The sequence below is a fragment of the Daktulosphaira vitifoliae genome, unplaced genomic scaffold (assembly GCF_025091365.1).
Source record: "Daktulosphaira vitifoliae isolate Bord-2020 unplaced genomic scaffold, ASM2509136v1 Scaffold_3, whole genome shotgun sequence".
NCBI lineage: Eukaryota > Metazoa > Arthropoda > Insecta > Hemiptera > Phylloxeridae > Daktulosphaira > Daktulosphaira vitifoliae.
This window is the reverse complement of record NW_026099574.1, coordinates 2,017,548-2,033,066: the sequence shown is the minus strand read 5'-3', so window position 1 is coordinate 2,033,066 and position 15,519 is coordinate 2,017,548. Positions and strand designations below refer to the sequence as shown.

The 15,519-nt window shown below is 25.9% G+C and overlaps 2 protein-coding genes and 1 long non-coding RNA gene across 5 annotated transcripts in view; 2 read left to right on the top strand and 1 right to left on the bottom strand.

Annotated features, from left to right (window-relative positions):
- LOC126901278 (TATA element modulatory factor-like) overlaps positions 1–3,982 on the top strand; it is a 44,206-nt gene extending 40,224 nt beyond the window's left edge. Inside the window, exons 21-22 of the mRNA XM_050677666.1 lie at positions 1,249–1,397; positions 1,456–3,982. Coding sequence (XP_050533623.1) covers positions 1,249–1,397; positions 1,456–1,604 — 298 coding nt within the window. The 3' untranslated portion in view covers positions 1,605–3,982. The remainder of the gene's footprint in view (positions 1–1,248; positions 1,398–1,455) is intronic.
- A 1,528-nt stretch (positions 3,983–5,510) lies between these two features.
- Positions 5,511–13,557, top strand: LOC126901292 (uncharacterized). 3 transcript variants are annotated; one of them, XR_007703012.1, is made up of 3 exons: positions 5,511–5,977; positions 6,059–6,441; positions 13,163–13,557. It is a non-coding gene; the product is annotated as an uncharacterized LOC126901292 (long non-coding RNA). The 3 variants fall into 3 exon arrangements; XR_007703010.1 differs by lacking the exon at positions 13,163–13,557 and adding an exon at positions 7,060–7,208; XR_007703011.1 differs by lacking the exon at positions 13,163–13,557 and having other exon boundaries at positions 5,511–5,709; positions 5,862–5,977; positions 6,059–7,052.
- LOC126901282 (cysteine sulfinic acid decarboxylase) lies at positions 7,548–10,391 on the bottom strand. Its single transcript, XM_050677670.1, has 6 exons — positions 9,827–10,391; positions 9,509–9,743; positions 9,217–9,436; positions 8,590–8,737; positions 8,291–8,519; positions 7,548–8,216 (listed from the first exon to the last, which is right to left on the bottom strand). The coding sequence occupies exons 1-6, from the start codon at positions 10,240–10,242 to the stop codon at positions 7,845–7,847; spliced, it is 1,620 nt and encodes a 539-aa protein (XP_050533627.1). The 5' UTR covers positions 10,243–10,391; the 3' UTR covers positions 7,548–7,844.
- Positions 13,558–15,519: the final 1,962 nt, after the last annotated feature.

The window sequence follows — 15,519 nt, the reverse complement described above, 5'->3', positions numbered from 1 at the left end:
AAATATTTTTATTATTTAATGTGATCTCTGAAGACTTATTGACTAAAATAAAATGGAAGTCATGAATAATAAAACCTATAGTTAGTTTATTTATTCATGAATAAACAAACTAAATTAAACGTAATCAAAGACATACTCAGGACTAAAATTCAGAATAGATCCGGTTATAATTTGGACGACCTACATTAGCGGAAATTGGCCTTTTTTTGAACAATTTTATGAATTTTTTTTGTCATAATTTGAAAGTAAAAATTTTTATTGTGCTAAAACTAGCTCTGAAAAAGTGGGTAATAAGATTTTACCCAGTCTAAACACTATACTGGCAGTAAATTATACTTTTCTCATTTTTAAAATAAAGTACTGATAAAATATTTTTAAATTTTTAAATCTTATCCAAGCTTGAAAATGTTCAGTCACGGATGTTTCATCGAATTCTTAATTTTTCCTAGGTGTTCTTTAAACCTGAACCTTATGTTGATTTTTGCATGTTCTATGTAACATTTATCAGAAATTTTATATTGTAATTTATAAGTGCCTAATTTTCTCTCCTTCTTCCATTTTATCTTGAGGTTTCCTAATAAATCTCTTATTATTCTGTGATGTAACAAAATTAATTCCAAAATTCTTAAAAATTTTAATTAACCTCCAATTTGAAAGTATATTAAAACTAATATTATTCATCGCCTTAATCCCAAGTACTTGGGGCCGGCCACCCCCATCCCAAACTCAAACTTGACACGATCTCCCACATCATCCACGCTTGCATCAGTCGTCCCCATATCACACCCAACAACATCCCTCCTTCTCTTTTATGTTCTTCCTCCGCCTTTTCTTCTTTCTTATTAGTTTTATCAAAACTTATTCCATTAAAACATAAATATTACTAAAAACGTAAATTATTACAAAGAACTTAATATAAAACAGGCAATAAAAATATTTAAAAAGAAGAATAATTTAATTAATTGGGATCTAGGCCCACTGCAAAAATCATTATTGAACTTATGTAAACTGGTAAAATGTGATTACATGGTGATAAATTCAATAGGGGTACATAGAGGTGTATATTTTGGTCGCGGTATCCGTATGTATTTTGTGTTGACAATGGTAACATACTTCTCGAAATACGTATACACGATTTTTTAGTTTAAATTAGTATTTTAAATGTATTCTTTATTTTTTTGGATATCGAAAATATCGGCTGCCCTACACATTACTAAAAAATATAAAGTTTGCGACACTTATTTTTAGATGTATACACATAACTGATATTGGCATTGGATACATATCGACAATGATATGCCTACAAGCCCTATTTCTACGTTGGTGTTCTCAGTTAAGGAATTTCAGTATTCAACATTTATGCGGTATGCGACATTTAAGAATACTATCCTTGGCCGGTAAGCATTAGCATATAAAAATGGTTGATGTCATTTGATTACAATTACTTTTTTTTAGGATGTCATTTACTAACATCTAGTGGCTTATCAAGTTTAATACAAATGCGAAATTTAGAAGAACTCGAACTTACAAATTGCGCAGGAGCTTCTCCTGAACTGTTGGAGTACCTACGAGAACATTTATCATCATGCTTAATTGTTAGATAGATGATCCATTATGATTTAAAACGTGTGACAATAATGGAAAATTTGTGAATTTTTATTTTCCATTTTTTTATCATGTTCAATTTTTAATTTATGTGATATATGGTTTATAGAAGTTTCGTGTTGGCATTAATCGAATGTTACGCCCATACACATATCATATATCCTAAAAATACATTTTTATTTTACTATCAAGGTTGTGTATCACTAATCAATAATTATATAAATATTTAAAAATAAATCTAATTAAAGAATTTGGCTTTAATGTAAGTGGTGATTTTAATTATTTTAGAATTATTTGTTTGAACTTTTCTTGAATTACAATATATTGTAATTACACATAATAACACAAACCTATAGAGTTGTGTTAGTATGTGTAATTTAAAAACATATGTTACCTATTAGATCTTGGTCCTTTGTCTTCGTTTAGTTTCAATGACACTCTAAAATAATAATATTTTCTTATTTAAGTATTCTTTAAATAAAAACAAAAAAATTATCAATAAAATTGACTCTTATAAATTTGGATGTTGTGCAGTATAATTTACCAATACAATGATTTAAAAAATAAAAAATTTTACCTCGGAAAGAATTTAATTTTTAGAAATTATTTTACCTTAAAACAATATAAACATTTTTAGACATTATATTTCATATAGAATAATATGAAATATATTATTATAGAATATATTGATATTTATGGAATATGAATATTGAAGTAAATGCAATGACTGTATTATATTAGTTTTGTAGTTGTGACGAATTTGCTAGAAAAGATCTATAAGTACTCTAGAGATTTAAAATATATATTTACTGTAGCAAATTTAAAATTAAGTTATACCAATATTAAAACTAATATATTTCAGTTTAAACATTGAAAATATTTTACTTAGAATAACTGATCCAGTTGCATAAACTTAATAATAAATAAACACTTCCCATATTGTTTAATTTTTGACTTTCCAGCTTACTAAAGCTAATTATGAAAATAAAGTATCTTTCAATTAAATCATATATTTAGTTTTTTTCAATCAAATTAATCTAAGAGATTAATTTTTTATTTAATGTTGTTGAAAATCAAACAAATTTAATAATATGCAATTACTGTTTCTATAAATTAATTAAACAATTTAACTAGGTAAAATAAATTATTAATTAAAATTAAAAATAAACGAATCCTTCATTTTTTAATAACTGGACCAGTTACTCCTATTCAGAATTATAATTTCATATTTATACTTAAAATATATTTGTTTTAATAAATAAAATATTAGTATACAAGTAATTAAACTTAAAAAGCTCCTCATTCGAAAGGGATCAAAGAGACAAAATAATAATCAACACATTTTGAACTTATAAAACCGTATACTTAGAAACGGTTTATGGAACCTTTGATAAATATTGCTCTCTTTGAAAAAAAAACTTTAAAAATTATCAAGTTACTCGATAAATAATAATATTTATTTTAAATTTATCGCATGATTTTTTTTTTTTCTAAACACTACTTTGATCCCTTATATTTTCAATGTTTGTTTACTCATCAAGTAAATCAGTATTTATTATTATATTTAAAGAACATAATACTGATTAGCTTCCAATAATAAATTGATTATGCCATAGTATAACTGTTGTATGCAATTTGCGATTGATAAAGTTGTATATGATTACTAGTTCATTTTTAATGTCACATGCAATCAATTTTTTTTTATTATGGAGTATTTTAATAGAAACAGTATTTTTGTTTATTATAAGAGTTTAATTAAGAATATGTTAACATTTATGTATATCAATAAAAGCGAACAACAATCCTATGATTCATATAATATCCAAAACAATTTATCTTAATTAAATATTGCAATATATTTAAATAATGATTGTTACCACTAACCAAATAAATTAGTTTTCATTACTGAATTCTAAATTTTTAATCATTTAGGTTTGTCTATTTTTATTGATAAAAATAGATCATATTTTTCTTTTGTGAAATGTATATTTATAGATTTATTCTTATTGAACATGAAAATCAGCTATGTATATAATCAAAGACTGAAAATGTGTATTTTTTTTGACATCTGTAACAAAATGTATGTTTCCCTACCATAATTATATGAATTGAGTGTATATTATAAATGTTATATTTGCAAATAACTATTTTTAAACACGTAGAGATACAGAAAGACATTATTTACCGTGAATAATAGATTCTTAAAAGTATTAGAATTAAGTGTAGGCAAAATATTTTGAAGATGCATAAATTATTATTAATAATTGGTGTTGTATCTCTTTTGTGAATATTTTATACCTATAGATACTGTTGGTTGTAAAATTTAATATATATATATATATATAACAATAAAAATATAAATGCAGTATTTTATCAATACCTAACTAAATCTATATTTATATTATCCTATTCCATAATCTTTAAAGTGTTCAAATTTAAAAAAAAAACTAATATTTTGTTCTGTTTTAATCTTTCCAGTCTTAATTAATTAAATTTTTGTTTAGTTGTTGTAAATTGAATAACTCATAATAAGATATTTTTGGATGGAATTTTTATCAAAATACTTTTATCTGGTACATTCATAAGTACAAAGTGATCAAATTTTTATATAAAATTTGCATTTAATTTTGCTAAATATCTAGTAAATCCCCTACTTATACCTAACGCCAATGGGTTGACCTATTTACCAAATAGAAGTGTTAAAATTTGTGAAGTTTTCAAAGCATATTAGCAGATAATTAGGGTATATTTGAAGTAATTTTAAAATATTATTAAAAAAAAAAAAAGATAAATTTATTATACTTATAAGTATTATTATATCGATATATGAAGTATTAAATTTTATAATTCGTCTATAAATCTAGACACTAAAAAACTAAAAAAAAAATATACAGTTAACTAGAAAATGCCTTTTATTTTACTCATTTCTCATTTTTAGAAAAGCTTTGACTTAGCAATGATGTGTTAAGCATGTAAAAAAAAATTCTTAATCTAAAAGGATCACGTTTAGTAAAATGTTTACTATTCTCTTAAATATTGTCTAGTTACACTGATCGTTCAATTGCTTCCTAAAATCCTATATGTATTATATGTTTTAATAAGGCATATCGTGTGAAAATTAAAAAATATATATATATTTAATTAATTTATATCTAAACTTGGTTAGGATTTTTTTTTTAATTGTATTTTATTATGATTATATTTGTGTTCAATAAAATGTAATCGCGTGAGTGAAATTAAAGAAAGTGAGAATGATAATTTCTCCCTCCCAGTACAAAATGATTAAATTGTAAATAAATCAATTTTTTTTATTTAAAGCTACATTGTTATGCCATTGTCGTAGGAATTTCATATTTATTAATATTAAATGCTATTTCCTAATTTATTAGGAAATATAAATTATTTAACAATTTTAACAAGTCATTAATAAATTTCGTTTACTTTTACTTTTTTTTTGTGTTTTATACTATGTATTTAAATTAAAATGTAACTATAAGGTCAAATTAAGTTTTACTACAATATTTCTGTGAATTTTTCAAGTAATAATAATAATAATTAAAAAATTAATCGAAGAAATGTAATGATAAATGTGTCACTGATTATTTAAAAGTATTGACCTAGCAAAATAATTCTATTAAGTACTAAATAATTTCCTCTTTTTAATTGTACCAAAATTAAAAATATGTGTTATTGTATAAAATTTTTACCGAATTCTTTCTACAGAAGTTTAGCAATAGAAATAATTATGTACACATGTATAGAGAAGCTAAAAAAAAATTATTTATCACGTAATACACTTTTCGTGTGTTAATTCAGAATTAATCTAGAAAGTATTGAAATACTTTAATAAGTAATCATATCATTAATTTTAAAGAGATGCCTTAAGAACAGATATCAAATAAATAATCTTTTTTATAGTGTTAAAGAATTCAAAAATTTTTTCTCAATGAGGCCGACCAGCTGTACAACGAACGTATGCACATAACCGGAACCGTAGTACACGAGCGGCCGTCATATGGCTTAGGTGTCAAGGAACAATTACAATGAAAGATTTTTATACTTTACATCAAGGAAAACATAAAATTTAAATTTTTATTTACTAAAGTATGTTTACTAAAGGCAAAAACTCCTCGATATGATTTTTTTTAAAGTTGTCAATGTAAAAAAGTTGAAAATATATCTCTTATTTAACCAATAAATTAGTAACACAAATTATATCACAATACTACTATCATTTATAAAAAATTTATTTTTAGAATATCGCATACATTTGTATAAAATTCAATTAAAAAGTAAAATCATTTAATATATTTTGAAATATACTTAAAATGGAGCTGAACGCTATCAGTAATATAACCAGACAAATTTTTCTGTAAGAGTATTCATTTTATTTTTTAATTTATTGATTATATTATTAATTTCTTATTATGTATTTCTTATTATGTAATTTTAGGAATTGTTAAACGTACCTAAAATGAACTTAATAAACAAAAAGAGAAGGTCAATAACGACTGTAGTTTAAGAATTGCTCGCTTTTCGGAAGGAGAACTACAAACCCTAACAACTTTTCTGATAATGCCACTGCTCACTAAACAGTAAGAAGAAAAAACAGGAGATCGGATTAGCTCAATCATGAAAACCTATTGAATGTATCCTATTTAACATACTGTCATACATGTAAATAAACAAAGATGTACTTACCAAAAAAAGGGAAAATCCGGGTTCATACACCTTAAATTCTTACAATACTATGTGACTTAGATATTATTTAAAGTGAATGAAAAAATTTTTCTTAAGTAAAACACCCAAGATAAATTCCTAGATACGTAACTATTAGTAAGTATAATCATTAAAGTTTGGATTTCGATTTAAGTAAAATTATATTAAGACAACTGTTTTATAACGAGCTGAAGAAACATGATAAAAATCATTGTACTTAATTTCCTTGAAAAATAATGTCATTGTTCTCAATAAGTTTAAATAATAACTTTACTATAGCACATTTTTTTTTTAAATAATTTAAATAATGCTCATTTATTTTCATGAACACAATACAAATAGAAATAAAATTTATAATATTATCCTAAATTATTGTTTCCTAAAAATCATTGTGATATAGAAATATCTTAACTTATAAAAGAGTCGTAAAGATTTTAGCAGACCAACTAAGAGAACATGAATGCTACTCTATTGCACCAAACTATAATGATAAGAAATAATATAGAAAACTATTTAAAAAAATTCCGGAAATTTGGCTTTAAAAAATGTTACTAGTTGTTTTAAACTATTCTACCGGGTTTCATTGTAACTACAAAAATAATTAAAACGTACTCTATCCACTAAATAATGATGTAATAATTCAATTTTTACAAGTCGTCCAAACTTAACTACTAATAATATGTATATTGAAATATATAAAATGAAAAGTTGAATGATTTTATTTATCACTTTCAGATGGTCGAATTAACACATTCGGGAGTAATTGAATCATTAAATAAGAACAAGGTTAATTTAATCATATAAGGAAATACAAAATATTTAGTATTAGAATCTTTACATAAACTAACGTTTTAAAATGTTAAATACTATTAAATAGTAACAGATTGTATGCCTAGAAATATTTGTAATCAAATATATCAAATTCTGTAAGAATTATTTTAAAAGTTTATAAAGCTTATGAGGTGTATTTATGAAAGTAAAATGGAATTTGAACTAATTATTAAATCGTTCCTCTTAGGAAAATAAAATAAAATGCTCTAGAAAAAAATAAAACCTTGCATATATGATATGGTTATTTTAAATATTACAATTAGATATTAAGACCTTGGTTTTATTATATTTTATATGACATCATAGTACAAATTATAATAATGGATTATGCAATACTAAAAATTTATTTCATATATATGTAGAAACAAATTAAAAGAATAAAACATACAATATAAAAACAAAATATATTATAATTTATTAATTCTTTCGTGCAAATATAAATTATACAATATATACAGAAAAGTATTTATTGATATAATTAAATAATAACTATTATTATGTTCATGACATTATTTTAGCTCGCTTAAATAAAATTTACTATAATAAAATTATTATAATTTACTATACATAATTCCAAGCTTTTTTAAACTCATTTAATTTTTATGTTACTTATCTAAAATAAAATACTGAATACTACAAAATGATATACAAAACAGTGAAATAAAATAGGAACAAACCGTGAAAGCCTTTTATAAATCCGAACCGAGACGTTCAATTTCAGAGATGAAAAAGTTCATATCCTCCTGAGTCAATGATGAGTTTTGTAATACCAACCGGAAGAAATTTGGCAAATCATTGATAGGTTGATAAGTGATCATCATAGAGCCTTCCTTCATCATTCTTTCTTTGATCTTAGGTGCCACTTGGTGCAATTTACTGTTAAAATTTGCATCGTTATCATGAGACTGTCTCAGACTAGGTGGAACGTACCAGAACGTCACGTTGGTATACTCGGGCTCATCCAACACTAGTTGGAATCCTGGCCTGTTCCTAATTTTATCTGTAAAGTATTTGGCGTTTTCAAAGTTCTTATTAACATGCGCTTCTAAGCCATCCGTACCCTAAAAGTTATTACAGCAAATGTAGTCAAAACAAACACAAAAATATTTACAATAACAACGTTGTAGTTATTTACCTTTGCTTTCCACATAAACCAAAATTTGAACACATCTGCACGACGTCCACATTGAATATGTTTATCACCAGTATCATAAGAAGTATCATAAAATTTATCCTTTTGGAATAAATACTGAGCACAACTGGAGTTGCTATCAGTCAGTACTCGTTCGTGTTTAGTTAAGAAAGTCGAACACTGTTGAGGTGCGGTCAACATTTTATGCGGATTCCAAGTGACGGAATCGGCTCTATTAACAATTTAATGTATTGCTATTTATATTTCACGATTTATGAATTTATCCATGTATGTCAAATTACCTATGAATACCACTCAAAAGTTGCCTGTGTCTCTTGGACACTAGGGCCCCACCTCCCCAAGCTGCGTCTACATGTAACCAAATACCGTACTCGTGACAAACATCAGCTATTTCTGCTATTGGATCGAAAGCTCCCAATACTGTTGTACCTATTGTATAACAAATAAATATGTTTTACTTCAAAAAACTTACAACGTGTTTATAAATGAAAACACTAATCATAGAAAGTTATTCACTAGTTTATTAAAAACAAACCATTTTAATATCGTTGTAATAACAATTATCATTAATGATATGACGGTTGATTAGTTATAATGTTTATTGGTGCAATAGAAGTTATGAGGTCTTCCGTTGTTACTTTCTCTTATATCGTATCATAAACGCGTAATAGATATTATACTGAACTTTTACTATGTTACTTATACGTTATCATTAATATTCAAATTACTTGAAGTATTAGTATTTTATTTGATTTTTATTGTTATAAGACTTGTTAATCAAAAATAACAATGAATATGTTGTGCAAAAATTATTTTTACATTAACTTTGTTTAAAATTTTGTACTCTTCAAATTTGTCCTGTGTTTTACACCGAATTTAAGTTTAAAACAAAATGCTTTACAATTTACCTGCTGTAGCTGATACCATTAAAGGAACGGCATTTTCTTGTAATGTTTTTTGAATTTGTTGTTTTAAGTGACTAACGTCCATTTTACCTTTAGCGTCCGTCTTAATTCCATACACATTTTCTGAACCGATACCTTCAAAGGCACATAATTTTTTTATGGAATAATGAGCATCTGTCGAAGTATAAACTACTAATCTGGGCAATCCATGCATACCTTTTGACTAAAATCCCACAATAGAAGAAATATTATTATATTTTTACTATAAATCAGAATCAAAATAAAGTTTTTTAACCTTAACTTCAGGAAAAGCGTGAAATCTGGCGCAGTTGATGGCGTATCCGTTAGCAATAGAACCACCAGGACAGAATATACCATCGCCCTTACCATCCGGATATCCAAGAAATTTCCTCATTTCCAACAGTACTGTTTCTTCCATGATAGTCATTACTGGTGCTACTTCAAAAGTATATACACTTGGGTTCAAAGCATCTGTAAGCCACTGACCTACCAAGCCATATGGATCGACACTAAAAATTGATACCGTAAATCAGTACTTATTGTGCAATATTTATACCCTAATTCAACAATGATGTTTGATAAATTTACTTACCTAGAAAATAACTGATTGATGAAATATGGATGACCAGTTTTAACACTGTGCTCGATAGCACCCTCAATGAGACGTAATAAATGGTCATGAGTGGTACCGACTCGTTGTAAACGGAAATCATATACTTTGCGTAGTTCATCTGGACTCTTCCATTCAAGTACCGGACGCCGACGATCAGTACCTCGAAAGACGGCCTGTTCCAGCATCACGCGCACTGCATCTTGAACAAAAGCTTCGTGTTTTGCTCTATCTGGTGCACTCTTATAATCGCATTCAGCTTCGGTGGTAGTGGTATTTGTGATATCATTACAAACTTTCTGAACACCGTCATCCAAATATTGAGTTTTATTAGCGGCATTTAAAACCTGCATTAGTTCAGCAGCCACTGGCATGTATTCGGCGGCCGCGGCGGGCATATTTGAACAAAAATCCTTTACTTGGCGGCTATAACACTACAATGTACTACCTACAGTCGCAATACTACGATGGCTGTGCTGCAGTAATTTGTGATTCGGCCGCCCTGTTTTAACGTTTGGGAGTGACTGGACCAGCGTTAAGATACGGCCCGCCGTTTTATAGGTGAGCCCAACCGGTGAAGGTTAAAGACAGCGATTGATTTTCAAAATTATCCACTTCCCCTCTAACTGACGCGCAATATTTAATAATTAACACGCTTTTGTACATTATAGTCCAATAAAAGTTAATAAAAAAATTTGCCAGTAAATTAAAACATAATCGTTTACTCGAGTCAAAAGAACAATGAGAACAGTTGTAGCTTTATTCGTATCTTCGGAAAGATGATTATAACACTTTGACCTTGAATTTAACATGTCCGGTGTTTCCCGAGAGCGACAATGATTATGCACTTAATCAGCGAAATCGCTATTGAAGATAATTTTTAAACCTAAAATATTTCCCTAATGTAAATTAGGTGGTATTCTGAAGTCCACGTAAGTTCACTCTTGATATGACCTTGTGCTCAGCGGTAGGTGCACAGCACTACGTGTATAAAAATGTGGGACACATCGAAGACCTGACCCTCAGATAGGTAATTAACTTATTCACAGCCTTCCTACAACTTTAAGGAACTAGTTTTGTTGCGTTGTACAATTAAGAAGCTTTTGAAAAATAGCAAATGAAATTGAAAAGGAAACAACTAATTTATAAATTATTACTTAATATCCAAGTGATTTGTTTATTTAAAAATCTGTAAAGGCTATATAATAACTGCCGCTTTGATGTCTAGCACAGATAACTGTTAATGTTTTTATTGTAATATGTATTATTCATGGCATGTCAGTGCAATGACGGATTTAAATTATTGTCTTCTAACAATTATCAATTATAAATCGTTGACGGTCATTCGCTATGTCTAATCTATCTGTTTAAACAATCGCTGTATAATAATAATAATCACACAACACTTATGAGAACATGTTTAAAATCAAATATTATTATATTTTTATTTACTTGTTTCTAATTATTATTCTGTAAGGACTTTACAATTGTCCTAGTCCTATATAAAGGTAAACTCCGATAAGTCAAGGGAATAATAAACTAGTATAATAAAAAAAAAAAAAAAAATACCGAAAATTCGTTGAAAAAATTTAAATAAAAAGTATGAATACGAAATAAATACTAACTTTAACGGTAAATACCATAAATCATAATTTAATTTTAATTCATTAATAGTTATATAATTATTTATACCATATTGATAAAAAATTTAATGTAAATATTTTCTTCATAATAAGAAAATTTTGGTTACTTCATCCAATTGATTATTAAACAAAAATCCTTGAAATGAGTTGACGGTGAAGGTCATAGATTTTATTTTTGTTACTTCTAACTTTATAATGTTTGGAGAAGGTACTTTTAAAATATTAGTTATTAAATTTATATTTCATACCTGCAAACTATTTCCTATCAAATATTTCCTAGTATTTTAGGTTTTTAATATGAGATACTTTGAGACAGTAAAAAAATAGAAAGTTAAATTCAATCATATTGTTAATTAGGTATTACTAAAATATATAGAATGGACCAGCATGTTCTGACAATAAAAGTTATAAGAAATAACTTTTGATATATTAAATATTTCATTGAAATAAAAAAAAATATGAATTTTTAGACTACGTTAAAATTATATTCTTTATTATTTGTTTTTAATACTAAAACAGCATATATATTATTTTTCCAAAATTTCTAAATAGTTATTGTTTAGCCCTTTTCGTAAATTATTTTCGGTCAGAAGATACATAATTATTGAGTTACAAATATTTTAACATATAGTCTAAGTTAATAGCGCCGGTGGTACAACTCTTACTGACGCATTATATCCTTAAGATGCATACTCCACCCACAATATATACCTAATCTATGTATCGAAATTATTGTAACTTAATTAGTATTTATTCTAAAGTTGTTATCGATCCATCAAAGTTTTTCGTAATAAAAAATCTAAAAATTAACTATTTTCAAAGAATTACAAATTATAAAAAATATATTTTTTTCTTATTGGATGCAAATAATAAAAAATATGATTTAATCATAATCTAAAAATTCATAAATTATTAAAAATAAACATTACAGTTAAATGTTAGTTATATCAAAAGTTATAAGAGTTATCAGATCATGCTATATAATTCTGTATATATTTACAGTAGAACTTCGATAAGTTGAACCTTGATAAGTCGAAATCCTCGTTAAGGTGAAAAAATTCTATTCCCTTGAAAAAACCTCGATCACTTGAAAGAAAAACTATAGATAACTCAAAGATATTATTTATAGTTAGTTATAAATTATTGTGGTTTTTTTACAGCGATTTGCCTATATATTTAGACAAATTAACTATGGCAATTTGAATTGATTGCTTTTATTGCGTTAATTATTGCATCGAAAAAGTAAATGTTTTATAACTTCATTAAATTTAAAACTGACAATGGGAAAACTAGTTACTTCTGTGTGGTAAAGTGTTGTAAAAATAATGTTCTTATAAGTTCTGAAAACTCATTATGTCGAATTTTTTCCCCTAAAACCTTAATAACTTGAAATCTCTATAAGTCGAAAAAAAAGTCATTTCCCTTGAGTTTTGTCTAATCAAAGTTCTATTGTATATTAATTTTAATTATAATACGAGGGTCAAAGACAAAAGGATTTTCTGATTGTGAAAAAATGTAAATTGAAAAGACAGACTGTCTTCCCGCCCAATATGAATTGTCAATCATATTTACGTTTATGCACAACGTAAATAGAACAATGTGTATAGAAGCTAAAAATAAATGGAGATAATTAAAAATATAATTTTTATTCTATTCTTTGATTTGTTTATATTAGAGTATGGTAGCATTTTATGGAATACATCAAAATTGGGACTGGTAACCATAATTTGAATTGTGCAAAAAATATATAACATGACTAGCTTATAAGGATAACTGTGGCAACCTAGATTTAAAGGTATGCTCTCTTATTTTCATCTACTTGCCTTAACTGATCGATGAAGATACTTCGACTTAAAATTTATTTTTGATCTGTTAAAATGAAATATTGATTCCTCATATTTATTAGTTCATATAAATATTTAATATACCTATTTAAAAATGGTCTAAATGTACCATGTATTCATTTAATAAATCATTATACATAAATTTTAATTTTAATTGATCATCACAGTCAAAATTATAGCTTCCATGAGCCAATTAACCGAATGTTGTTAAGTAGTTGTAATGATTGTAACGTTGATATCTTGTTCATAGTTTAGATAGTATTAAGTTTATGATAAAGCTTTATTATTATTTAAAGAATTTAAAAATCTTAAATTAAATTCTTAATCATAATTGTTTATTATTATCATTTATTGTTTTCGTTTTTTAATAGTTAATGAATACGTATTGTAACTAATAATTTGGTTGTTGCACTTATATATACATATATCGTAAATCTATTTTACTGTAAATTGTCTTCTGGGCATAGATAAATAAATTATTTGTTGACTTTTAATTGTTAATTTATCAACATTACTCCTATTTAATTAGACACAAAAAAAAAAATAAAAATAAAAAAAAAATAAACACATCTTAGTAAAACCAATACCTTCTCAGCTTCGCATCGAAGCTAAAATGGATTTATATTAAATTATATTATGAATGCCAGAATAAGGAGCATTGTTTTATTATAGAATAATAAAATTATTTATTAAATTTAAAGAGACTTTTAATTTATAAATAATACATTCAATTACCAAAAAGTCTATTATTTTTAATTTTTTTTTCTACTAGGATCATATATATGGGCCTATTGGCACCTATTAGAATAACATTTTTGAGGAAGCTAATTATATCTTTTCTTTATCCTGAAAAATACATTATAGGTATATGACAACATATAATTTTTCGAGAAGGTAATTCTTTAATTAATATGGCTGCTAAGCTCCTTCTTGTTACGATTATAAAAGGCATCCATATAGAGAGGTTATTTGGCCGAAGACTCTAGTCACCCATCCATATATGCTGGATTTAAAATATTTACCCTCTCCCTTCATGAAAAAATTTTGCAGATGCTTTTTGTGCTATATAAAAGAAAAATAAGTTGAATTTTCTTTAAAATTGAGATTTTTAATATGTATGTTGATATCCTCAATGATAAAACTACTAATGATTAATTTATATAGAATTTATTTTGTACTATATCAGGTAATGAAGTAATGAAAATGTGCATAAATTCGAAGTATAAAACCTAAGTTTATACATAAACTGATTGAAAGCTATAGAGTCCTGTAAACGTAAGACATTTTATCATAAAATTTTAGTTTATATCAGAGAAAAGGAGTTAAATTCCCACTATGAATATTTTTTATTTAAAATCAAATTTTAATACAAATATTGGACTGAGAATATATGTATTTAACTCTTCCCTGTAAATAATTTATACCATTATCTCTGATTTGCATGCCTATAATTCTGTTTTAAGTAAGAAACTAGTAATATAGTAAATTAAACTGAAATCTGACTTGTGACATTTTTACAAATTAATTTATAATATCTAATTTTATCACGAACAAATAAGTTATTGCTATGGTAATAAAATAGTATTATTGGCATAAAAGTCACGGCTGAAAGAGTTTAACTATTATGATAAATATATAGTAAATATAAAATAATTAGCGGCTAAAAAAAGACAGATTATTATAAAAACATTAATTATTTATTTGTATATTGGTTTTACTTAATGAGGCAGACAATATAAATCAAAATTTTATACATTAATCATGTAATCGTTCTACTTGATTGGCTTATGACAAAAAAACTTTTCCTTTTTCTATTACTACCAATTAAACATATCATTAGATATTTTCTTTTAGTATAACGAAGAAAAGTTATATTCTTGATAATTTTGTACTATTTTCACGTTAATTTGTTGTAATTATTTTAAGTCAACGTTCCGACGAATGATTGTTAGTTAACTTAATTTATATATTCATTAGATATTTATTGAATAATAAGATGGAGTACCGGAAGGATTTGTTAAAAAACAGTCAAATACACACATATATTTAAACTGGGGTGCAAAATGCGTGGGAACAAGTTAAAGGTTCCCATCCACAAACCATGCGTGTCTCGTCTACCTGAACAGGTGAGATCTTATGTAGGTTTTTTAACGGTTTTACCAGTACATCTGCTTCAGTTTAATTCCAA